Genomic DNA, 24,359 nt, shown 5'->3' with positions numbered 1-24,359 from the left:
GCAAGCCACAAGTGAAATTGACTTTTGATGGAACGCTATGGAAAAGAAGGGATTATTATGTATGGGAGGTTTTTTGAAGAGATGTCAGTTTTTGAGGGGGGCAGTTGGGTTGTTTGATTTTTTTTATGAAAAAAGCTCTGTGTGCATTGTGGGAATATGTAAATGCTGTGGTTTATTTTGAAGTGGAGTAAGGATTTAAGAATATTTATCTGGATTTCTTTTATAGTCTGGTTGAATTCATTTATCTGTAACGATTTGGTTTAAGATTATTAAGATATATTAAAAATGTTCGGTTTGGGGTTTAATATGATTAAGATTATTATAATTGTTGTATTATTAATTACAATGGCAGACAATTTATGTTTTTTTTAGTTTGATCTTTATTATAGTAGATAGGAAGGTATAGATTAGTAGTAGGGAGGAAATAATTAAATAAATGTAATCCTGGAGGGTGGGGTTGATTAGGAGGTTTACAGTGTGTGTGTGTGTGTGTGTGTGTGTCTTCTTTTAATATAAGGGGAAGGAGTAACTGTATTTAGTGATTTTTATAATTTGCCAATGGAATGATTTATAGAAATAATGTGATTTTGGTTGAATATAGAGTAAGGGATTGATTGTAGAAGATTGTTGTATATCCTTGCTGTTAAAAGTCAGAAGTCACCTCTTTTTGTAACTTTTAAAAAAAAATTTCTCTTGTGTTTCCACACTTTTTTAGTTTTTTTTTTCTTTGTAGCTTTTCGTTTTTCTGTAGTTTTTATCTTTGTCTGAAATCTAATAATTTTTTTATAAAAAAAGAAAAATCAAGCCTGAATCCAACTCTGTGCTTCATTGAAGCAGTTACTTATGAATATCAAGTCATGATGAAATTTAAAAATGCCACACTAAACTTTAGATAGTCTTGTTTTAACCGTGTCATATCTTTCGCCTTTTGCAGATGCCATCTGCATCTCAGGGCAGCCAAAAATGGGTATCAAGATGGGCAAGCCTTGCAGATAGCTACACAGGCTCAGGTTCTGTGCCTGGAGCTGGGGATGCCCAGCAGGGTTCCCTCTGTCATGTTAGCACAGGTAAGTAAAGCCTGCATTTCAAAGAATTTTAATCTAACATACAAAATCACTCTGCTTCTGCGCCCATTTTCCATTATTTTAAATTAGGGTTTGTATTCCAGACTTACAATATAGTGTTCCTAAACTGGATGGTTATTTTTTCTGGTAAGAATTCCCTTATATAGGAAACCCCAGTCAGACTATGTGATCCTTGAAGAACTTTCCCCATGTCCAAATGTGAGTAGTTTCTTCTTTGGAATTCGGAAAAAAAAATTGGCTAGCAATGTAAATCAGTGTTCGCGTGATATGATCAAGGTAGCGTAGTTTGATAATCTACTTTGCTGGTATGCTTTGCATCAACTTAAGCTTTTCAGGTCAAGATTATTTGTTTATTAGTTTAAACTTCTAGGGCTGTCCATTTGTCAATGACTCTGGTTGTCTTACAAGGATACCATACACTACATTGCAATATTTTAGACAGAATGTTAAGAAGGTTTGGATAACTTAGGGATGGACACAGATGGCATACTAAATAAAATGCTAAGATTCTCCTTGCCATTTGAAGATCTTGTGACAGCATACAGTTAAGAAGCTAGCCCACACTACAAACCAGGTATTTATTTATTGATTTATTTATATTTCAAATTTTGTCACCGCCCACCTCCCTCAAAAGAGGGACTCTGGGTGGTTTACAATAAAACTAAAACTAAATACAGATTCGAATACAATAAAAACAGTACCTCTTAAATAATATAAATATAAAATAAAAAATCCAGGATGATTTTTCAGGAAGATGTAACTTATTCCTGAAGGGTTGCATCTCCATCCTGCCTAGATTCAATCTCAGGTTATTCACCTCTGCCATCTCATCATCAGATTTAGGCAATATTGAAGGGTATCAACCAGCTATTTAGAGTTAGATTTTATAAATCTATCCCCCCCTAAGTGAGAGAGAGGGGAGGGTAGGAGTGGGTGGGGTGCCCCCATGATCAGTGAGAGAGGTTTGGGGGGCGCAGTGAGTTTGTACATATGTGTATGGCTGGTGGCTAGGCCCAAACAGTGCTGAGAGCAAGAGCTGGTGCACTGGGAGGGCCTGCCATCACTTGAGGCTGGTTGTGTGTGTGAGGTTGGGTGCATGGGGGAGGGGACTCTTGTTCCAATCTAGGGTTTCCAGAGGTCTGGGAATGGAGGCAACTGGGCTTGGAAACTCTGGGGGCTGTTGGGCGGGTCACTCTATCGAGGTGGTGACAGGCCGGGGATGCTATGGTGGGAACCGGAGGGTGGGCCATCTTCGGGGAAGACACCCCTGGTGTTTGTTACTGGTAGCGTGTTCTGGCCCTCCATGTTCAGACCCATGCCCTGGTCAGTGGTTCCTTGAGGGCCCTGGCTTCCGACTGCTGCTGCTTAATGCCAGGTCAGTTAACAACAAGGCTCCCCTCAAATGCGATTTAATCACAGAGGAGGGGGCTGATCTAGGGTGTATCACTTGAGACCTGGCTGGGCCCAGAAGGGGGGGTAGCCCTTTCAGAAATGTGCCCAGCCGGGTTTCAGGTGTGGCATCAGCCGAGATGCCGGGGCAGGGGAGGAGGGGTAGCAGTTGTGATCCGAGAGTCTCTAGTGGCCTACAGGGGGGCTGCTCCACAAGTGGCTGGTTGTGAGACCCTGTTCTTCAAGTTGGGTGCCTGAGAACAGTTGGGAGTGTTGCTGCTGTACCAGCCTCCCTGCTGCGTGGCAACCTCCTTGCCTGAGCTGCTGGAAGCTGTCTCGGAGCTGGCGGTGGACTACCCCAGGCTCATGGTTCTGGGGGACTTCAATCTGCCATCCCTGGGGTGTGCCTTGGAGGTGGCTCGGGAGTTCATGGCTACCATGGCTGCCATGGGCCTGTCCCAGATTATTCGGGACCTGACTCAAGACAGTGGCCTCACCGCAGACTTGGTTTTCTTGTCGGAGCAGTGGCAATGTGATCTGAAGGGAGAGTTGGATCTGGCCCAATTGTCATGGTCAGATCATGCCCTGGTGGCCTTGAGATTCTCTGGTGCTGCCCCACTCTGCAGGGAGGCAGGACCCATTCGATTGGTCCACCCCCGGCGACTAATGGACCCGGTAGGGTTTCAGAGGGAGCTGGGTGTTATACCCAAGTATCTACTGCATGGTCCAGCGGAGGCCCTAGCCGCAGCCTGGAATAGGGAGGCAGCGGGGGCCTTGGGCAGGATTGCGCCTGTGCAGCCTCTCTTGCCTCATCCAACCCGGCACTCTCCGTGGTTTACGGAGGAGCTGCGGGTTCTGAAGAGGATTAAGAGACACCTAGAGTGCAGCTGGAGGAAGACAAGGACCAAATCTGACCGAACACAAGCTCGATCTGCCATTAAGGCCTACCTTGTGGCAGTAAGAGTGGTGAAACACCAATATTTCTCCACTCTTATTGCATCTGCAGAATGCTGCCTGGCGGCCCTGTTTAGGATTACCTGATCCCTCTTGGGTAAGGGGGATTCGGCGATCCATTTACAGGGCTGTACGGAGGAGTTTTCTGAGCATCTACAGGATAAAATCACTCAGATTCGTTCTAAGTTGGACTCTAAGGATGAGGCACAGTCTGGGGAGATGCTGCGGGGACATACCCTGTTATCTGGAAACCGTTTGATCCTGTTGGGCCTGAGGAAGTGGACAGGATCCTCCAGACTGCAAATGCAACCACATGCCATCTTGACCCTTGCCCCTTCTGGCTGGTAAAATTGGCCCGGGAGGTGACTTGTGGTTGGGTCCAGGTGATGGTTAATACATCCTTGAGGGAGGGGGAGTTTCCAGCTACCTTCAAGGAGGCGCTGGTACACCCCCTCCTCAAGAAGCCATCCCTGGACCCTACTATACTGGGCAATTTTCGCTCTGTCTCCCACCTTCCCTTTTTAGGAAAGGTGGTTAAAGGTGGTTGAGAAAGTTGCAGCTCCAGAGGATTCTGGAGGAAACGGATTATCTGGACCCCTTTCAGTCAGGTTTCAGGCCAGGATATGGGACAGAGACTGCATTGGTCGCACTTATGGATGATCTCTGGCGAGAGCGGGATGGAGGGAGTGCACCCATCCTGGCTCTTCTTGACCTCTCAGCGGCTTTCGATACCATCGACCATGGTATCCTTTTGGGTTGGCTCAGGGAGTTGGGGGTGGGTGGCATAGTTTTGCACTGGTTCACCTCCTTCCTCCAGGGCCAGTCCCAATCGGTGGTGGTAGGAGAGGAGAGATCTGCCCCTCGACCCCTCCATTATGGGGTGCCGCAGGGTTCGGTTCTCTCTCCTCTCCTATTCAACATCTACATGAAACCGCTGGGTGAGATCATCCGTCACCACAGGATGAGGTATCATCAATATGCCAATGATACTCAGTTATATATCTCCATCCTGGGTGAGGTAAGTGATGCGGTAGCTGCCCCCTCCAAGTGCCTGGAGGCTGTGGGGGTCTGGATGGGGAACAACAGGCTTCAACTGAACCCTGGTAAGATGGAGTGGCTGTGGGTTGATGGTTCCTCTGTATCCTGGAAGTTATCATCTTTAGTTCTGGATGGGGTTGCACTGCCCCATTCAGACCCGGTGTGTAATCTGGGGGTCCTCCTGGACTCATGACTCCTGCTCGATGAGCAGGTGGCAGTCGTGGCCAGAAGGGCCTTTGTGCAACTTCATGTTGTGCGCCAGTTACGCCCTTTCCTAGATCAAGAGGCCCTACAAACAGTCACTCATGCCCTGGTCATCTCCCACCTAGACTATTGCAATGCGCTCTACATGGGGCTACCCTTGAAGAGTATCTGGAAGCTTCAACTGGCCCAGAATGTGGCCACGTGAGCAGTTATTGGTGCCCTAAGATCAGCACATGTGACACCACTGCTGCGCGAGCTGCACTGGGTACCAGTTTGCTTCTGGGTCCAATTCAAGGTGTTGGTTATCACCTTTAAAGCCCTACATGGCATGGGGTCAGGTTACCTGAGGGACCGTCCGATCCCCATAGCATCGACCTGCCCCACCCGGTCATGCAGAGAGGGCATGCTACGAACCCCGCCGGTAAAGGAATTCCACCTGGCAGGGTCCAGGAGGCGGGCCTTCTCTGCAGTGGCACCTGCCCTCTGGAATATTCTGCCCCTGGAGGTGAGACAGGCCCATTCACTCCCAGACTTCTGGAAGAACCTAAAAACCTGGTTCTGCCGCCTCGCTTGGGGTGGGAGGGGCACCAGTTCATCTTGGGGGTGGCTATTATAGATCTCTCCCCAACAAACAAGATCCACACTGCTTGATTTTATATTTTATATTTATTTTATTTTTATAGAGTTATTTATATTGTAATTTATGTGTTTTAATTTTGATTGTAAACCGCCCAGAGTCCCCTTTTTGGGGGAGATGGCGGTGATGGAAATTTGAAATACAAACAAACAAACAAATAAAGCAGTAGAGCTGAGTGTCACTATTAACATTTCACTCCAGAGATCCAGAGGACCTTTCCCAATGGTTTAATATATAAATGGGATTACATAAAAACAGGATAGAAGCCTGTGGGACTTCACAGGTCATTAGCTCTGGGATTGGTCACTTTGTCCTATCTGGACTCAACCTAATAGGAAGGATTGGAAATGTTGCAACCCAGTGACTTCAAGGCCTAATTCTGCCAAATTGTTCAGAAAGATACCATAATCAATGGTATTAGAGGTTGCCTTGAAATCCAACAGAATCTATTTGATGAATCTTAAAAACTTCGTCAGGATTTTGTCCTACAATTTGAGCTTGATGAAATAGCCTGTTCATACTGTCCTGCTTTACTCATGTCAAGAGAGTTCTGGAAAAGGGAGAGAAGAAATACCTTCAAAGTACACATTTTAAAGCAGTGTTTAGTTGTTCCCCATGCATCTAAACACTACATACGGAGGCAAGCTTTCTATGCCAGTTCTCCTCTTTCATCCTTTTTCTCTACCCGTGGAATGTGATTGAATTTATTTATGGAGTTTTCCCAAAGATTTTAGTTCTAAAATCTTGGCAAGAACCTCCATGGAGGGAAAAGGCACACTTCAGTAGTCTTTTTTTCTCTGTAGAGAGCGATGAGAACAGTGAAGGGGCAAAACGAGTATTGTCATCTCTCACTGTCTTTGCTTGCAGTAATGACATTCTAATTTTTGAGTTTAACGACTGTCTCCCTGTATTTCTCAGAAAAGGATTCCAGTTCTAGAATGGGAGAATCTGAGATTTCTGTGGCATCACGGACCAGACGACTTCTTCCTCAACTCCCTCCAGGTGAAAAATTGGAAAGTCCAACGCCAACTATTTTAATTTGTCAGGAGCCCTTTCCTGAAGTTTCCCAAAGGAACTTCAGTAATGATCCCAGGGAAGAAATATATGTGGATTCTGACAGTCGATTGTTAACTCAGGAAGATTTGGATCCAGATAGCCTTAGTGATGCCAGCAAATCTGATGATGGTATCAACTTGGAAAAAGGTAGGAAAAACCAAGATGGCACCAAAATGTCTGAACAGAATCAAATAAGGGCTGAAAGTGCAAAGTCTAGAAGCTGTCAGTGTCCTGTGCCAAGACTTTCAGGCTTGAGAGCATTAAGTGAGCCACTGTCAACATCTTTCTATACGGGTGATGAGGAAGAAGAGATTGGGGTTCCTTCAAAGCTTACTTCAAGCATTTCTCCTTCTCAAATAGACAAAGAAGAACCTCCTTTCAAGTATGGAAAGACAGCTGCCAAAGGAGTTAACAATACCTGTCTTTGCTCAAATGGAAAAATGGTTATGTCATTACACCAGGGACTACCAGAACAACAAGCTGCAGCCACAAAAGAAATTTCATCTTTTGTTCGGCAGGAGAGTTTTACCAAAGAGAAATCAAGCAGCAGTGTTCCTCAAAACAGGCTGCCGCATATCTCAAGTCATCCTCTACTTAAAGATCTTGACATCACGCGAGCAAATCGTATGGACTATAATCCTGAGACCCATCTCCTTCTTAAAGACACTGAAACTGCCTTGGCAGCCTTGGAAGCCAAAATACTTTGCCAAACTCAACAGCTAGATGCTCCAGAAAATCCTTCTGGGCAGTTAGAAGATTCTTTATCTGGAGAATCTGATGTGGACACAGCCAGCACTGTCAGCTTGGTAAGTGGTAAAAATCTGCCAAGCCACCCACCAAAGCATAAATCCATGACACCTTTGCAAAAAGACAGGTCATCGTCCACACCATCTGGCCAAGAGCAAAATGCTCAAGCAAGTGCGCGTGAAAGGCTTTCAGAGAAACGGAAAGTAATTCCATCTGAGACTGGGAGCAAAGGTGAAAATGCAAGGCGTTTTCAAGTGAAACACAGCATAGGAACAGGTGGATCTCAGGAGCATACAGATGATGAGAGAAGTAGCAGCCTCCCATATCTGCCTCCAAGTGAAATAGTCTCTTCTGACCAAGAGCAAACATCCTCAAGGCCTGTTTCTAAGAAGAAGCCTTTCTCACAGTCGACCAAAGAAGATCACGGCAAGGTAACGCCAATGGTGCAAAAGATTCAACAAGTTCTCACCAGGTCAAATAGTTTATCAACCCCAAGGCCCACGAGGGCCTCCAAACTTCGCCGTGCCCGGTTGGGAGATACCTCAGACAATGAGAGTGCTGATGCTGAGAAAACAGCAGCACATCCTGAAGGAACAGCAGCATCTTCCAAGCAACCTGTAGAGGCCAAGAAGCTCTCAAGGCTTGACATCCTTGCCATGCCAAGGAAACGGGCAGGATCTTTCACTGTGCCAAGTGACTCTGAGAGTGCACCTTCAAAGCCAACCTTTTCTGGGCGCAGTGCAGAGTCGTACTATTCTACCCGAAAGCCGCTTGTGTCAGAAGCCAGAAATGCTGCTAAGAAAACAGCAACAGTGGTAGCTGCTTCAAAGCAGCCTTTCAGCCGGACACGTTCCAGCAGTGTGAAATATGCCTCTACCTCCAGTGAGTAATTGGGTGTTCACACTCTTTTTTTATTTACAGTTAGGATTTCTTAGTATTTTCCAACACAAATGGCCTAAGTTATGCAAAAGAGAACATTTGGAGATGACTCTATAAACCCTTGTCATAGATGTAGACCTTCATATTTTTACTTTTCACATTTGTATAATCAGAACAGAATCTCTTTTTTACTGGTTTCTTTCACATGGAAAATCTCAAATGCTATTATAATGCAACTGCCATATTCAAAGTCAAATTGTCTCCATCCTGCATGTCCAGCCTCTTATAATTTCCATCACACTGTTCTGGCTAGCTCCTTAGGTTAGGTACTGACAGAATGCTTCTAGAGCTGTCTAGGAAAGGAGTGGTTATTTTTCCTCAGTATCTTTGTTTGGAATTTTCTGTGGCTCCTGAAAGTGCAAAAACTGTATAATTCTTTCATCAGGCAGCCTAATGTGGAATGATAAACCTTTCTCCAGTATCTTCCAAATAAGAATCCTAGATTACAAAATACTTGTGATCTAACAGTTTTATAGACTTCGGATTGCAAGGCAGCTATACTTGATATGTTCTCCTCTGTACAGGATTATATTTACAGAGAAGACAGTCTGTCAGTATAGCTCATTTTCACCATGTGCTGCTCTTCCATGTCTGTGTTGTGAAGATGGGCAGAATTTGCACATAGTGTGCTTGCGGAGCAATGCACACATGGTTTGAATGATATCAGCGCAGGATGGGGTAAGCAATACTATGTAGTCTAGATGTTTTGATTTGCAACTCCCACAATTTCCTGCCAGTAGCAGTAATAGCTGGGACCAATAGGAGCTGACATCCAAAAGATCTGGAAGGCACCAAGTTCCCTACTCCTAGTCTAAAGAAGCTTCCTACCAAACTGCGTTCTTTTATCTCTGTGACTAACTCCTGCATTTTTTATTTAGCACAGGGAGAAACTGGGAGTGTAAGAAAAGACTATAACTTGATGCATCTCCAGAGGAGGAGTTTGGAATATGCAAAACGGTGTTTCTCAACCTTGGCAACTTTCAGATGTGTGGACTTCAACTCCCAGAATTTCCCAGCCAGCTGGGAGTTGAAGTCCACACATCTGAAAGTTGCCAAGGTTGAGAAACACTGATTTATAAGTAATCTCAGTTTATTTTTTGTGAATATTTAAGACAACTGCTGTTCAAATCAGCTAAAGTCTTTGAGTGGCAGTTTATATAAATGGATTGTGTAAATAATAGATAACAGTGCATATGATGGACAGTAAGGACCCAAAGTTATGGATCATAGATTTTGGGGCAGTGCTGCTTAGTTTGGGTTTTTACCTCAATCCTAATTTTGCCCACTCCTTCTTTCAAATGAATTGGTTTTGTCTTCTAGCATTTTGCAGCAATGACTAACAAGTTTCAGTGTAGAAGATTGGGAGTCCATACCAATCAGCAGACGACTAATATTCCTAACCTAACTAATGCTGTGTAGGCTGTGGACTTTCTACTTCATCTGCATTGACTGTAGTTTGTAGAATGGCAGTTAGTGTTTCAACTCTCAGTCTTGACTAATAGCATACGTAACATGGTCCTTCATCTTGTGAATAAATTTGGGGCCGGGCGGGGCGAGGCAGGAATAAGAATGGATAACTTTAAACTTTAAAATTTTAGTTAAACGAACCTACCATAGCAGTTCAGAAGCCATTACTTCCCAATAAACAGGTTGCATTGCTGATGAAGTGTGTAATAAAAAGATATTCTCCAATGTGTTGCCTTCCTAATAGACCTACAGCAGCCATAGGGCTGGGTGCTAAGGGAGCTGCAGTCCAACAGCTCTGGAAGGTCAGGAGAGCTGTTCTAGACAGACAAAATCAGCGGATTCGTCCTTCAGTAAATGCAGCCAAGGACATCTGCTTTAGGACAGGCAGGCCTTTGCCTGTTAACTCTCCAGCAGTATGTACTGTGTGAATGCTACAGGACAGCCCCACAAAATCAATCCTTCGTATATAGCACAAGAGACCACCAAAGTTACCCTTCTTGCAGAGTTTTCTTTTTTACTTGCTGCCTGTTTACACAGTCAGTAATCCTGAAGTAATTAATTCCCCAGTTGTTAGTTATGGATGACATAAATTGAAAGCAAACAAAAATACCTGAAAAGTTGAAGTAGCCTGCAGGCCACTGTTCTGTGGTGAGATAAATAGCCAAGTAGTACCTGCTTGTGGCTGTTACCTTGAGCATTTAGTTTAGTGGAGATTGGAGCTCAGGGTAAAGCCTATAGTTCAGGAACAAAGCTCTTTTGAAAGTCTTGATTTCATTTCTGGCATCCCAAAGGATGGACACTTAAGATCTCTTTCTAAAAGTTAGAGAATTGCTGCAAGTTGTTTTTTTTTTTAATCCATTCAATCATGTCCAATTCTCAGAGACTGCCTGGACAAGCCGCTGCAGTTTTCTTGGCAAGGTTTATCAGAAGTGGTTTGCCATTGCCTCCTTCCTAAGGCTGAGAGGGAGTGACTGGCCCAAGGTCACCCAGCTGGCCTCGTGCCTAAGGTGGGGCTAGAACTCACGGTTTCTCAGTTTCTAGCGTGTTGCCAAGCTGGCTCTCACCAAGTTAATGTAGATAGTGCCTGAAACAAAGCTGGACTGGTTAGCTTTCAGGTTGCTTCCTGGGTTTCAGAATATACACAAGGCAATTCCAAATCAAATGGGTCATTCTATAGCAGAAGAAAAAGTTTAAGTCTTATTTTAAATAAAGGCTTTGGCCCATTAGCTTTCTTCTAAACCTACTTTACCACCATGCCTGTTGGATAGCCACTGTGAAGAATGCAGACTTAGATGGGCTTGAGGTCTAATCTGAAGTTTTGAATCTCTGCTTTGTTTCTTTCTCTTTGCAGTTTCCATAGTTAAAAGTTTAGCTGTAAACATACAGTTGGGAGGGTTGAACCACTGCTTTATTAAAAATCGTTATCGCCAGCTTCAAACTTCCTGTCAGCTATCTTGGGAAGTTTGAAAACCACTGAATAAAAAATAGCAATACTGAATTAAATACCAATTTAAAGAGCCTGTAGCACTCCTGACTGTGTAAACAAGCCAACTATTTCTGCTTTTCCTGCTGGCCTTAGAGGTACTTACTTGTACTTGGAAATGGAGGCATCTGAAGTTAAAGGTTCTTAAGGAGAGCACATGGAAGACTAACTTGCTTAATTGTCTCTCTTGGGGCCTTCCGTGCACATTGAGATAAAATAAACCATGGCACATGTAGAAAAATCCTACAGTATCAAGGAGGCCAAAGTTTACAAACAATTATGTGTATATCTACTTTCCAAAATATTTTTTAATTCACTGATAGTGATTAATTTAACCTATGACAACAGACAGAAGATGGGAGATGACCATTTTACCACACATTTCATCACACATTTGCACTTGGTCTGATGAATTATTCCTACTACTTGAGAGGCTGATATAAATTGTTTCTTAACAGTTTACCACACTACAATAGCATGAATTGCTTTTCTCTGGTTGTCTGCCTGTAGCTCTATTCAAGTGTTGGCTATGTGAGAAAGTAACCAATGTAGAGCATAGGACAGTGTGAAACAGCTTATCCCCAACGTTATATGCCCATCTAACTCTACCCATAATCTTTGCACTTTCGACAAAAGTGCAGAGAGGAAGCCAGCTAAAGGTTCCTGTACGACAGGAATAGGCAACGTTAAATTTAATGGAACCCCAAAATTAAATTAAAAAATACATTTAAGAGCTGAAATCTCACAAGATCACTAATTTTCTAGTGATTTTGGTATTCTCCTATGATATCTTTTGAGACTTCTGGCAAGAAGTTTGGTATTCTCATCTAAAATCTTTTGATGTATCATAGTCCACAGAAAAGTTAGTAGAAATCTCTAATGAGATTTCAAATGAGACTTGAAGATTTTGCACAGTCTTGGGCGTTTTTTAATTTTATAAATGCCTGTGGCATTGCAAGTGTCCTACCTGACTGAGAGGCTGGCGAAAGGGATCCAGTTGAGCATGTGATCAGCTCCATTTCCAGATAGAGCAATATCTCTTCACTGGGGAGCATGTCTTATCAAGCAGTGATGAAAACATTAGCAGGTGGCCACCAGATGTGTGATAAAGTGTATGATACTTGGGTCAACTGTATCCATTCCAGCTGAAGTGCAAGCCGTTTGATTTTTGCTGATTAAAAATCTCTTCCATCTCATGGGATGCACAGAAGTTTTCTTGCCCCTTCTTCTCTTGGGCTGTTTGCATTAGTGTTATGTTTCCTGGCTTTTTTGAAACTTGCCTGAACTCTTGTCTTTACTTTTCTTCTTCAATTTTTTCTTCCTTACCACCATCTGAAACCAATTCATTTTATGTAAGCTTCGAGGCGGCGGCAGCAGGGCTCAGATTATACTTCCACTTCCGAGGAGGAGTATGGCTCAAATCACAGTTCCCCTAAACACAAACGCTCCCATACCTCAACAGCCACCCAGACACCCAGGACCCGTGGTTCCGGGTTGAATAAACAGAAGAACAGCAACAGCCGAGAGATGGAAGATGAAGATTATGGTGAACATGACCCCTACAGTTTCATTGTGCAGACTGCAGAGATAGCAGAAATAGCCAGGTGAGACTCAGTTTGGCAGTACTTTGAGCAATGAATGGATCAAACAGTTGGAGCAGGAACAGGTGAGAAAGGATTACATTTGAATGCAAAGAGAAACTTGTTTGGCATTAGAACCAATGCGGTGAGTATGTTGTACAGTGATTACGTCCTAAAAGCACTTGTTTTAGTTGTGTCTCCTGCCATCCACAACACAAGCTTGCCATAATTGAGAGCTGCTTCGTGTTACCATACCTGTCAAAAAATAACAGGAGAAAGAAATTGTGCTTTTCCATTCAGCTGTTGCTTCAAATATGCAAAACTCTACTGAGATACAATAATCAACCCTGTGCATCTCCAACCCAAGAGTGGGTAGCCTGTGCTTTTGGCAACCCTTGGGGCTTCCACAGACTGAGTTGGTTGAAGATCAGCAGCACAGGTTGTTGGGGTGTTGCTTTGTATTTTCAGGGGTGGGACTTGCAAAACTGTAACGTAGGCTCTATAATAGGCAATACCTGTCCCCCAAAAAACAAAATCTGAACCCATTCCACAAACACCTGGGGGGAACATGAGAATCCAGGCTGTATTTGTGTGCACGACATCGTCCCACCTGCTGCTTATCAGTGCTGCAGCCATTACTCCCTCCAGCCTCAAAAGCCATGAAGTCTTGACCTCCTTCAATATGTTTTGGTTTAGGAAATGCAAAGTAGATAATTAGCTTCTCAGTTTAAAATAATACAATTTTGGGCGGTAACAAAAATAATAATAAATAAAAATAAGTTGAAATGGTTGGATGGCAATCCTCATTAAAAGACATGTTCCAATTCTGGCAAGCATAACTCTGTAGAACTGGATTTAAAAATAATAAACCAGAACACTGTGAATTATACCCTACAGCATTTGTCACAATTGCATTTATATTCTCAGGCTCAATTTACTGTTCTGGCATGTTTAATGATTTGCTTATTCCAAGCAGTTGAGGGAGCAGGTCAGACTACTGAGAATAGCTGGAAAACCCCAGAGCCATGGCTACGTTTGCTTTTACTTCGACAGTGGATTTGGAAAATGGTGTCCTACTAGCTCAATGGTAGAGGTCAAGATCCTGGTTCCGCTGGGACTGTGTCTCTGATGGATTGCAGGACAGATTGGTGCCTGAAACTGAAGCCCCGGAAACGACTAAGTTTGATACATCAAAGTTTAGGCTCAACATATAGCTGTTTTCTAAATACTTTGCAATACCTGGTGTCCCATTGCATGGTTGTATACTCAACCCCAAACTGACTCATGATCAGATCACAGTGTAGCATAGATTTTGAGACTACAACTGCCAGAATCCTTTTCCACGGCCATTCTGGCTGAGACTGGGAATGAAAGTCTGAAAGACACCTGTTGCTTATCCCTTATGGTATTTTTCTAGCGGTGCATTCGTGCAGATCTCATCCTAAGGAAGCCAAAAATCATTTCTTCAGTATCAAATGGAAAACATTAGATGGAAACCATTTTCACAGTTTTTAAATAGCAAAGCTAGAGAGTGTGTTTTCCTAATTAAATATAATTAATATCTAGATTAGATGTTAGATGCTTTCATGTCAGGAATTCTTCTCTCTGAAGAACTCTAGACCTGTAATACCACAGTTCAGGCTGTTATGTATCTTATCTCCTAGAGAGGTCTTCTGCAGAATAGTGCCTTGGTTTTGAAAATCTTTCCTCTTTCCCCTTGGCCGTATATAGCTGGTAGTATCAATACCACTTCAGTTAACAGACACTTTATAGTATGGGTAGGTGATCTGGTGCCCTCTAGATATTTTGAATTACAACTCCTATAGTCCCTTGTGTTTAGCCCTGTTGTCCGAGGCTGATGGCAATTGAGGTTCAAAACATCTAGAAGAATCCAGTTGCTTACCTTGAGCATTAATTGAGAAAAGGATTGATGCAAAAAAGACATTTAATAAAATCTGATTTGTTTTTGTGTGTAGAAGGAGACAGGAAGGTCCTTCTATACATAAAAATCAGATTTTATTACTTATTTTATATGAGTAATATGTGGACTGTATTAAAATCTATTTGTCCTGCTTAAGTTGTTCATACCATTCTTCTAGATTAAGCCAGACCTTGGTAAAGGATGTAGCAATCCTTGCTCGAGAGATTCATGACGTTGCTGGAGATGGAGATTCCCAGAGCTCATCTGGAACAGGCCCAAGTACCTCCCACAGTTCTGTGCCTAATACCCCTGCTTCAACCATCTCGGCAAGAGAAGAGGTATGGGGGCTGCGTAAGGCTGTGGATAGGTGGGCTCAGTATCCCAGCATGACAGAAACAACACAGGAAAGTGGAGACAGGAATAAATAAATTGCAAAAGCATCAGTATCACTTCTAGGAACTGTAACCAGTCTGAGGAGACAATCCTGATGGCTCAACTTTGTATAAATCTGCTTTGTTTGTATGATCGCAGTCAACATTTCATTGACCAGAAGTCCAACCTGCTATATAATAAAGCGTTCAATTATTTTCGTATGCAAGCAAGGTTATCACTATAGGTGGTCATTCTGCCCTGAAGTGATGAACTTCTTGCAGCATATCCATGTGGCTAAGTAGCAGAATGAAATAGGTGATTCTAGGATTTCTGTCAGTCATAAGGTAGCTTACATAAAATTCCTTGGCACAGCTGGGAAGAGGGTTTTTTAAAGCAATGATTGGAGTAGCCATTGTGTTTAACTTGGATAAAAGGCACAACCAAGAAAAACATGCCTCATGGATTCAGTCATACCTGATCCATATGAACACTGCTTCCTCAATATTGGAATTTTTTGGAATCTGCCTTCCAGGATGGCTGAAGGGACAGCATTAAAGCAAGCCCTGGAAAAGGACCATCTATAATTGGAGTAAGTAAGAGAGCACAAATGTTTTGCAGGAGTGTGCCTCAGTGGTTGGGAGACCTTTGTGCGTATGTCTCAACTTGTTCCTTCAATCCATTGCCTAATTATTTCATTGGCCTTATCCAAACCCCAAATTAAAATAAACTCAGAAGACAGACCAGTTGGATGTATTTAAATTATTATGTGTGTCCACCAATGAGATCTAAAACTATCCCTTGTAAGTAGAGATATCAGCCTAGTTGGGGCCAGGTTAATCTTTAGCCATTTAAATAGAATTGATTGTGCCAGATCCTGGCTTCCATCTTGGGGAGTCCTGCCCCCAGTCTCAGTGCCGTACTGCCAGCACATCTGGGTGTTGTAAACAAGGATGTTAGAAGCCCAGGCTGCACTTTTTCATGGGATGTGAAACAAACCAGGTGCCAGCTGCATGTATTTATATAATATGTTTAGGGCTGTCAGATCTAGGCTGCAAAAATTGAGACGACCACTAGATGGTAGCTGGGAGTTATAGAAAACTTTGTTGTCATCTTGTGGTTCTCTGGTAGCACTAGATGTGGTGGGTATTGTTACTTCTTTGATTTGATTTGGCCTTTTTGACTGTGCTATCCTATACTTTGCATTTAATTCTTCTAAACTTATGGTCAGCACTGACTGCTGTGTATCCCTCCCCCCCTTCCTTTCTTTCAATACAGATTGCTCATTCAGCTTTGCAGGCAGCAATTCCATATCAGGTGCATTTTCCATCGCACTGTGTTCTGCTTTAAAATCTTTTAGTGTTCTCCAAAAATCAATCATTTATTTATTTATTTATTTTCATTATTTCATTATTTTTAGCTTTCTTACTTATTCTTTTCCTTTTCCTTCTTTGGATTTTAAATTTTCTTTTGCCAAGACTTAGAGCTGAATCCCTGTATTTTTCCTCATCTAGTTATATTTAAGTAAAGGTTGAATTTAAAAAGTTGATGCTTAGGGAATTATTCAGCTGGGACTGATAATTTCTTTTCCCCCTAGAACTCACTACTTTCCATGACCCCCGTACATTTGATAAAACACCTACACAGTATGTGCAAGTTTAGATGTCACTCACTCACTTGTTTGTTGAATGCACGGAAGGGAGGGCATGTGTGCTACCTTTGCCCTTCTGATGTTTACGCATTCAAAGAAGCCCTGACTGAGTGACCTATCATACACAATTGCAACTGCGTGCATGCACAGGGCCACAACTGGGGCGGGGGGGCAAGTGGGCCATGTGCCCCGGGCGCCGCTCTGAGGGGGCGCCAGAATAGACGTGGAATCCATGTTTGCAGTCCTGTGCACGCAGGTTTATTTATGCAGTTGGGAATCCTGTCCTCTTTGTATCCCTTGTTTACCTCCAATAGGTTTCCAGTCCGTCTTCCAACTGAACATGCAGCTATCAGGGATGGCCACATTGAGGATATTGAAGTTGAAGGAAGAGCCACCAGGAATAGCTCCCTTGTAGGGGCTTTAGTAAACTTACAAATAGCATTGCTAAAAAGCTCCATGAGTAAAAATCATGTCTTACTAGGATTATGCACATGGAAATCTTATATGTCTTTCATGTTCATGTTTCCTACACAGAAGAAAAAAACTGCAGGAAAGTATTAACTGATTAAGTGACTAAGTCCATTGAATGCAGACTGCCTTCTACAGTTGTATAATTTTTAATGTGACATTTCAACTGATGCCAGTTGGTGTGTTAGAGGTTCTAATATTTTGGAATGCTGGAATAGGGCTAGAAATATATATTATATTGAAAAGCTGGTGAAAATGAGACTCCTATATTCAATCCAAGATCTTCACTCAAGATGTGATGTCATCGTATTGTGAATTTTCCTGCCATTTCAGGCAGTGATATTGAGCTGCAGCAGGAAAACTACCTAATATTGAGTCACTGAGTAAGTTGTCCAATGCTTTACTGAAATGAGGGAGAAGAACTCAGCATGATGTGTCATTTTCAGTAGCTTCTCTGCACATAATATGTAGCTCCATCCTAGATGAAGAAGGCTGGTATTAGAAGTAACACCATAACTGTCATATTGTGAACTGGATATTCAACTCATTTATTTTTTATTCCTAAGCTGGTACAGCATATACCAGAAGCAAGTTTAAACTTCCAGAAGGTGCCTCCTGGTTCACTGGGATTCCGTGATTTTGACCAAAATATGAATGACAGCCGAGAAGAGGATCTCACAAAACGAACACGGATAAGAAACAGGGAAGAAGTAAGTGTATTTCCATTTCATGGAAGTACAGGGAATTAAATTCCTCCATATCTAAGATATGGACATATTATGCTACTTCTGAATGATATCATCAGTTCAGTGAATGACTGGGTGAAAGTTATCAAAAACATTCCTGTTAAGAAATGCTGTCTTTGAGTATTTTGTTGTTGTTGTTGTATTTCAGGTGATCTTTGACAATTTGATGCTAAACCCTGTGTCCCAGTTATCCCATACCATTCGGGAAAATACAGAAAATCTGGCAGAGAAAATGAAGTGAGTGTATGGCGCCAATCTATACAACCCTGTTGCGTAGCCACCTGTGGATCCTGTTCCACTGGAGAGTAGCCTTTGATATCTGTGCTAGGAATGTGACACTGATTAATACTGGCTTTTACTCAGTTTGGGAGAGAATTAGGAAGAGCACCTGTATCTTGGTTAGGACTATTCAGCTTTATGTGATAGTCCTGAATATGTCTCCTTGAACTCTTGGAATTTATTTCAAGTAATTATGCTTGGAATTAATCCAATAAAATTTAAATATTAATAATTAACTTACTTTTTAAATGGATTAACTGACTGAATATGCTTTCTTATAACCAGTATTTCATTGTAGATAATTTGACTGTACCCTTGTAGCATTCAAGTGTCCTGAAATGTAGAGTATAGAGATATACATAAAAGGACTGCGTAGCTGAATCATGACTATAAAACATTTGATTTTTATAAAGTGGGATGTAAATTTTGTTAAGTGGGTATCCACATCTAGCCAAACCAGGGTGATTTTAGAAAAGCTAAGCAGGGTCAGACCAGATTAATACTTGGATGGGAGACTTACCAGAAAAACTTGTGGTTAGACTGGGAAGTCAAAACAACACTCCAGAACACCCCACTGACAAACCATTTCTAGACTGTTGCCAGGGCCGCAACTAGGGTCTGTGTCCCCTGGGGCAAACATGGATTCCACGCCCATTTTGGCTCCTCCCCCCAGCGCTGCGTCCGGGGCACATGCCCCGCTTGCCCCCCCCCCAGTTGCGGCCCTGACTGTTGCCAAGAAAAACCACGTGAGTGTGTCCACATAATCATCAACACAATTTGAGGGAGACACAACCTTTATCATATACAAATGAAACCTCTTTCCTACTTCTCTCCCTGACTCAAACAAGGTATTAGTCAGTTGTGGCAATTTTAAATTGAATAAAATTGCAATAAATAAAAGCATCTGTTCCTGAACATTTTTTTTAATACTTTGGTGAAGTAACGACATTGATGTATTTGTATCAGAATTCTGTTCCAGAATACTGAGAAGACATGGGAAGAGATGGAGGCCAAAATTAATTCTGAAAACGAAGTGCCAATTTTAAAGACGTCAAACAAGGTGGGAAATAATTGTCTTAAATCATGTGCTTTGGAGCTTGCTATTAAAAATACACATTGATGAAACTGTTGGATTTTTATACACACGTCTAAGTCTTGGAAAGAATCTGAAGTTCCTGTGTCAAAATGTGGGCTTTGTTAAGGGTTTGGATCTGAATCTTACTTCTTTTGTATATTTTTACTTTTGAGGAAGCAAGTGAGACTCAGCATCTGAATTTTAATATTATATAATAAAAACTCTTTAAAACGAGTTTTAAAATTGAAATCCATTTTTAAATATTTTTTAAATAAATTAAAGAAAACACTTTGGTACATGCTGTTTGAAACAAAGGATTGAACAAGTATGAAACTAGATAGAAAGTGCTTCAACTGAAAATTTTAAAATGTACACAACAGGGTTGTTTTGCTGAATTTCATGAATGATATGAAATCAGTAACACTGCTGGTTTTTTTAATCTAGGAAATCAGCTCTATTTTGAAGGAGCTTCGCAGAGTCCAAAAACAGCTTGAAGGTTTGTAATATTTTGCCTTCCTAGTTCTTTTTATGATATAATTGATTAGCATTAACTAGATACAATTATATTAAAAAAAAGAGGAAGAGGGAGGTATTGCAACATAGCATGTGCTAGAGTGCAAAAAAAAACAACTTTAGACTCCAGATGCAACAAAATGTCTGCAAAGCAAGTTCAGGTGAGAATAGATAAATATTTGCCCTTGAGGTGTATTTGGAAGCTTCATCAGGTGCAGAATGCGGTGGCACGGGCCATTACTGGCGCCGGTTACTTGGTGCAGGTGACACCACTGCTCCAAAAGCTGCATTGGTGGCGAGAGTGCTTCCAGCTGCAAGTCATGGTGCTTCAATTCAATTCAATTCATCTTTAAAGCCCTTCATGGCTTGGGACTGGGGCACTTATGGGACCGTCTCTCCCCCATTGTCTGTACCTGTTCTACCCAATCCAGCAGGAGGGGCATGCTCCGGGTAGTGTCAGCTAAGGAGTCTCAGCTGGCAGGGCCCAGAAGGAGGGCCTTTTTGGCCATGGTGCCCAGGGCCGCAACTGGGGGGGGGGGCAACCGGGGCATGTGCCCCAGGCGCCGCACTGAGGGGGCGCCAAATTGAGCGCTGGTGTGGCACCAAAATTGGCACGGAATCCATGTTTGCCCCAGGTGACACAGACCCTAGTTGCAGCCCTGATGGTGCCTGCCCTTTGGAACATCATCCCACCTGAGGGTAGATGGGCCCCGTCCCTGTTGGCCTTCCGTAAGGCCTTCAAAACTTGTTTTTGTGCTGGGGCCCGGGGCCAAGGGTGTGTGATAGAGCCTGTCTCCTGGCTATGTGGATAATTGGTGGGATGATGCCTAACTGCTATGTGTTTTATTTTTATATTGTGTATTTTATGTATTTTATTGTGAGCTGCCTAGGGTCACGTATGTGAGATGGGTGGCTATATAAATAACTAAACTAAAACTAAAACTAAAACTAAACTAGTCCTCTCAAAGCAGTCATCACAGAATGAATTTTCATATCATTAAATATCAACCTGGAGATATGCTTCTGAAATAGGAGACATTCACTGTTCATGTGCATGGTTGTTGCTCAGGTATCAAAGATCAAGTGAAAAAGTATGTTGGAATTTAGTAAGATACACTAAACACATCGGTCTTTAGTCACTGCCTGAGTTGAGGCTGATCATGCTTCCTTCTTCCTTTCTGGCAGTTATAAACGCCATTATTGACCCAAGTGGGAATTTGGATTTGCTCACCAATAACAAGACCTGTTCTGTGCTACAGCCTGAAGCAGCTAAAGTCAGGACTGCCAACAGCACTTCTGGATCTGTGTTAGAGTCTTTGTCACCTGTCAAGAAAATGAATTACACACAGAAATCGAACTTTGGGTCTACTAGCCTGCAGGATACAACATTTGTTCCAGATGGGGAGAAATATGTGATCTAACAGAATATTTTCTATTGCTGATTCTGTAGTATGTCATTTACTGTGGTGTTAGTATTGCATATGAATTGTGTTTGAGTGGTCATGGGCAAGTCCACGTGGGACGGTTGTTTAGATTGTTAGCACATTGCACAAAATGGGGGAAAAGGTACAATCTCTGCTATGTGGGGGTGAGTTGAAGTCTGTGTATAGGCCTGTGAGGGGGAGAAACAGCACATCTTCAGCAAGAGACAGATCTTCAGCAGAAAGCAACTCAGCGTGCCATTCTTCCACTGTGCCATAACAAACCAGACCTTGCATATCCTTCATTCTGTACTGCTGAAGTTCTGGTATGTTCTCAGATATAGCCTGTCCATAGCTATCTGTCAAGTTGTATATAGGCTCCATTTTGAAAATATACTTTTGGAGACAGCGGATGGCTGGTGTTGTATAATTAACTTTAAATACGGAGTATTCAAATTGTTTGGTCGGGATTTATTTTTCATACTGACAGGTAGAGTGAGGCAGCATAGGTTACTTTTAGAAATCCAAGAGCAGTTGCCTGAAAAATGTCTTCAAGGAGGAAACAGATGATACTGAATAATTTTGCTTCCAATCATACAGCTTTCACTGTCCCACTGGTTAAAAGAGCGGAGACAAGAGAGAGCTGTGAATAGGGCTGCATTGTTTTCTGTATGGTGATTCATTTGAAAAATTCCAAATATATAGTTCTACAGGAGATGACTCAATGACCAAATCAGGATTTTGTATAGCCAGGTTGCCAAATTCCTACTGTTTCACGTTCGTTTCAGTGTAATGAAGTGTTTATGTGCTCTGAACATATATTTTTTTTAGATGCTATCTAAAGAGGGGCAAAAGAATAACTGTGCCACAACTGGGCAAGTAGTCATCATGCCCTCCCCAGCACTTTGGTGGTAAGGTTTACACATTGTCTTTTTAACCATGGCCTGTTGAATAAGCCAGAATACCTGGACTGACACAACACTCAACCATAAACCACCATAGTAACATGATCACAACTTGTGAAGGCATCATACAGCTTGTTTGATTTGGGTTTGGCATGACGAGTAAACTTAAGTCCAAGAGTGGATTCTGACACTGTGCTTAATCCGGTTGTGTGGTTCTCATTTAGTTTATGTGGACTGAGCCATTCTGCATCATGCACAGCTTAGTGCAGTTTATGGCTTAGTAGAGTTTGGGGAGGGTGCAGTTTAAATGCATCCCTTAAAACTCTCCCCCAAGTAAGCCAATATTCCCTGGGTGTGTATGTGTACGTTAGGGGGAGGGGGTAAGGCTCTGCAAAGCTTAAGGTGCAGGTACCAATTTTGCCTATAAACTGCACTGTAACAAAATGGATCCCCAAATCATGGCCCAGGCTACTCTAGTGATGGCAGATGTCACCTCACATTTGGGGCTCAGACAGAGCAGAAAAATATAGTGTGGCTGCTAGGCAGAAAAAAATGCTCATCCTGGCTTGTTGTGGAGTATGGATCCAAGCTAACCATGGTTTAGCATATGTGTACCTGATCTGAATCTCACTGATATCCATATGCTACTTAAAGAGCGTAATGGTATAGGCCTTTTTTTTGCATCTCTGGGAAAACTCTCTTGAGCAGTAAAAAGCATAGTCTATCTCCATATCCTTCTAGTTTCAGGATTCGGGGAGGAGACCTTCAACAAGGCATATCCAACAAGCTCCCGTAAGCTGCTCAAAGTGAGATGTGCAGATGGCCTTCTCATGCCGTCTTCAATGTATCCCATGCAAAATGGGAAAAGTAGCATATGGAGTCAGTAGACAGTATGCTGAACTTTTGGCTCTAGCAAATAGCTGATTTCTCTGTCCTATAGGGCTGGCCCTTTTAGAATCCCATGTCCTTTCCCTCTCCAAATGATAGGATGGGGAATATCAAAAAGTTGCCACAAATAATGGTGATATTGTAGCTGTTGCCTTAAATTGCTCAAGTGAATGTAGATTCTGGGATATATCTTGGAAATTATATACCACAGTTTTAGCTTAATGTGGTCTCTAGGAGAATGTAAGTAAACTAATTTGTTCCCATTTTCAGTGTTAGGTATTGCTTCAGGTATTCCCATCATGGGAATTTGAGCAGCTATGAATCAAGATATCCAAGCAAAACAAGGAGCATGAATTAATACTTACTTCTTCCACCTTTCACACACACAATTTTTAATATTGGTGCCATCCTTGAATCTAGATGCTAAAGCTTGTTTGGCTAATGATGTTTCAAGTGAGTAGTTCTTCAGTACAGTATTATGATTGTCTTAAGTCTGGCCATTATAACCTTAAGTAATACCAATATCAAGGATAACTTTGCGAACATTTTTAAATGTTGTCCATTTTTTCAATTACAAGAAATTGTAATTGCCCATTTGTCAAATTAGCGATGATTTAAGTAGGGTGGGGCTAGGAACAGCGCTGTTAACTTTTTGAAGTGCTTGTTGATACCAGTTGACACAGGGAAATCTTTTTATAACATTCACTTTGTTTCTAAGTAATTGTTGAAGACCACCAGATTGAATTCAGTTGAGAAATGAATGCAGTGCATAAGTTTATCACTGAAAAATGGAGAGCTACTGTCAATCAGAGTAGGCAGTATCGATTGACAGTAATTTCTTCAGGCTTGGGAATGATGGATAGTGTGGATTTACCCTATAGAGAATGTATCTAATATGTTGAACTGTTAAACTCTAGTAGACGTAAAACTCCTTTGGAAAATGAATAATTCAACTTTTTTTAAGTTGCTCACAGGAAATCTGTGCTATCCAGTTGGATTTTGTCTGTCTCAGATACTTGATTGTGCACGGGTTTAAATCATGTAAATGCTGCTATTGATGTTGAGGCACCAAATAAAAGTTGCCAATATTCTTCATATTAGAAACTGATCCAGTCACAGACTCATTTATACAGCTTCCATTTAATTGTACCTGATGGTTGCTTGTAAACTTGTTTCTGAGCGCATTGAGATGTCACATGTCCCGTTGAAGAGATGTCACATGTTGATTCTTGCCGCTCATGAAAACTTTTCCAGCCTTCTTTAAGTAGAGAATCCCAACCTTGTAGGTGCATCAAAATTCTTCACCCTAATTATTGATGCCATACTAGTCTGTATTTGCCGGCACCAAGTCTACATTAGATTCTCTTTGAAATATACTGTTGCAGAGAGAAAGAATCTGAGTCTGAATAAGCTTCGAATACACTAGAAAAGCAGTTTTGTGTTTGCGCCATTTTCTAAGTCAACCTTCCCCAGCGGAATGAATTGCAGATGGATTTGACATACAATTCTCACAATTCCCAGGCAACATGCTGTCTGGGGAATTC

At 42.1% G+C, this 24,359-nt stretch overlaps 1 protein-coding gene across 2 annotated transcripts in view; it reads left to right on the top strand.

Moving 5' to 3' along the window:
• Positions 1-24,210, top strand: part of CEP170B (centrosomal protein 170B) — an 87,075-nt gene extending 62,865 nt beyond the window's left edge. Inside the window, exons 7-16 of one of the 2 annotated variants that reach the window (XM_063290404.1) lie at positions 935-1,067; positions 6,226-6,309; positions 6,724-7,992; positions 12,357-12,603; positions 14,679-14,838; positions 17,555-17,698; positions 17,883-17,971; positions 18,980-19,073; positions 19,533-19,584; positions 20,787-24,210. In XM_063290404.1, the coding sequence (XP_063146474.1) occupies positions 935-1,067; positions 6,226-6,309; positions 6,724-7,992; positions 12,357-12,603; positions 14,679-14,838; positions 17,555-17,698; positions 17,883-17,971; positions 18,980-19,073; positions 19,533-19,584; positions 20,787-21,022 (2,508 nt within the window). In that variant the 3' untranslated portion in view covers positions 21,023-24,210. Of the gene's footprint in view, positions 1-934; positions 1,068-6,225; positions 7,993-12,356; positions 12,604-14,678; positions 14,839-17,554; positions 17,699-17,882; positions 17,972-18,979; positions 19,074-19,532; positions 19,585-20,786 lie in introns of both variants that reach the window. The other variant, XM_063290405.1, reaches the window with a different exon arrangement.
• The last annotated feature ends 149 nt before the right edge of the window (positions 24,211-24,359 follow it).

The sequence above is a fragment of the Candoia aspera genome, chromosome 1 (genome assembly GCF_035149785.1).
Source record: "Candoia aspera isolate rCanAsp1 chromosome 1, rCanAsp1.hap2, whole genome shotgun sequence".
In the NCBI taxonomy this organism is placed as follows: Eukaryota; Metazoa; Chordata; class Lepidosauria; order Squamata; family Boidae; genus Candoia; species Candoia aspera.
This window is presented reverse-complemented; position numbering and strand designations above follow the sequence as displayed.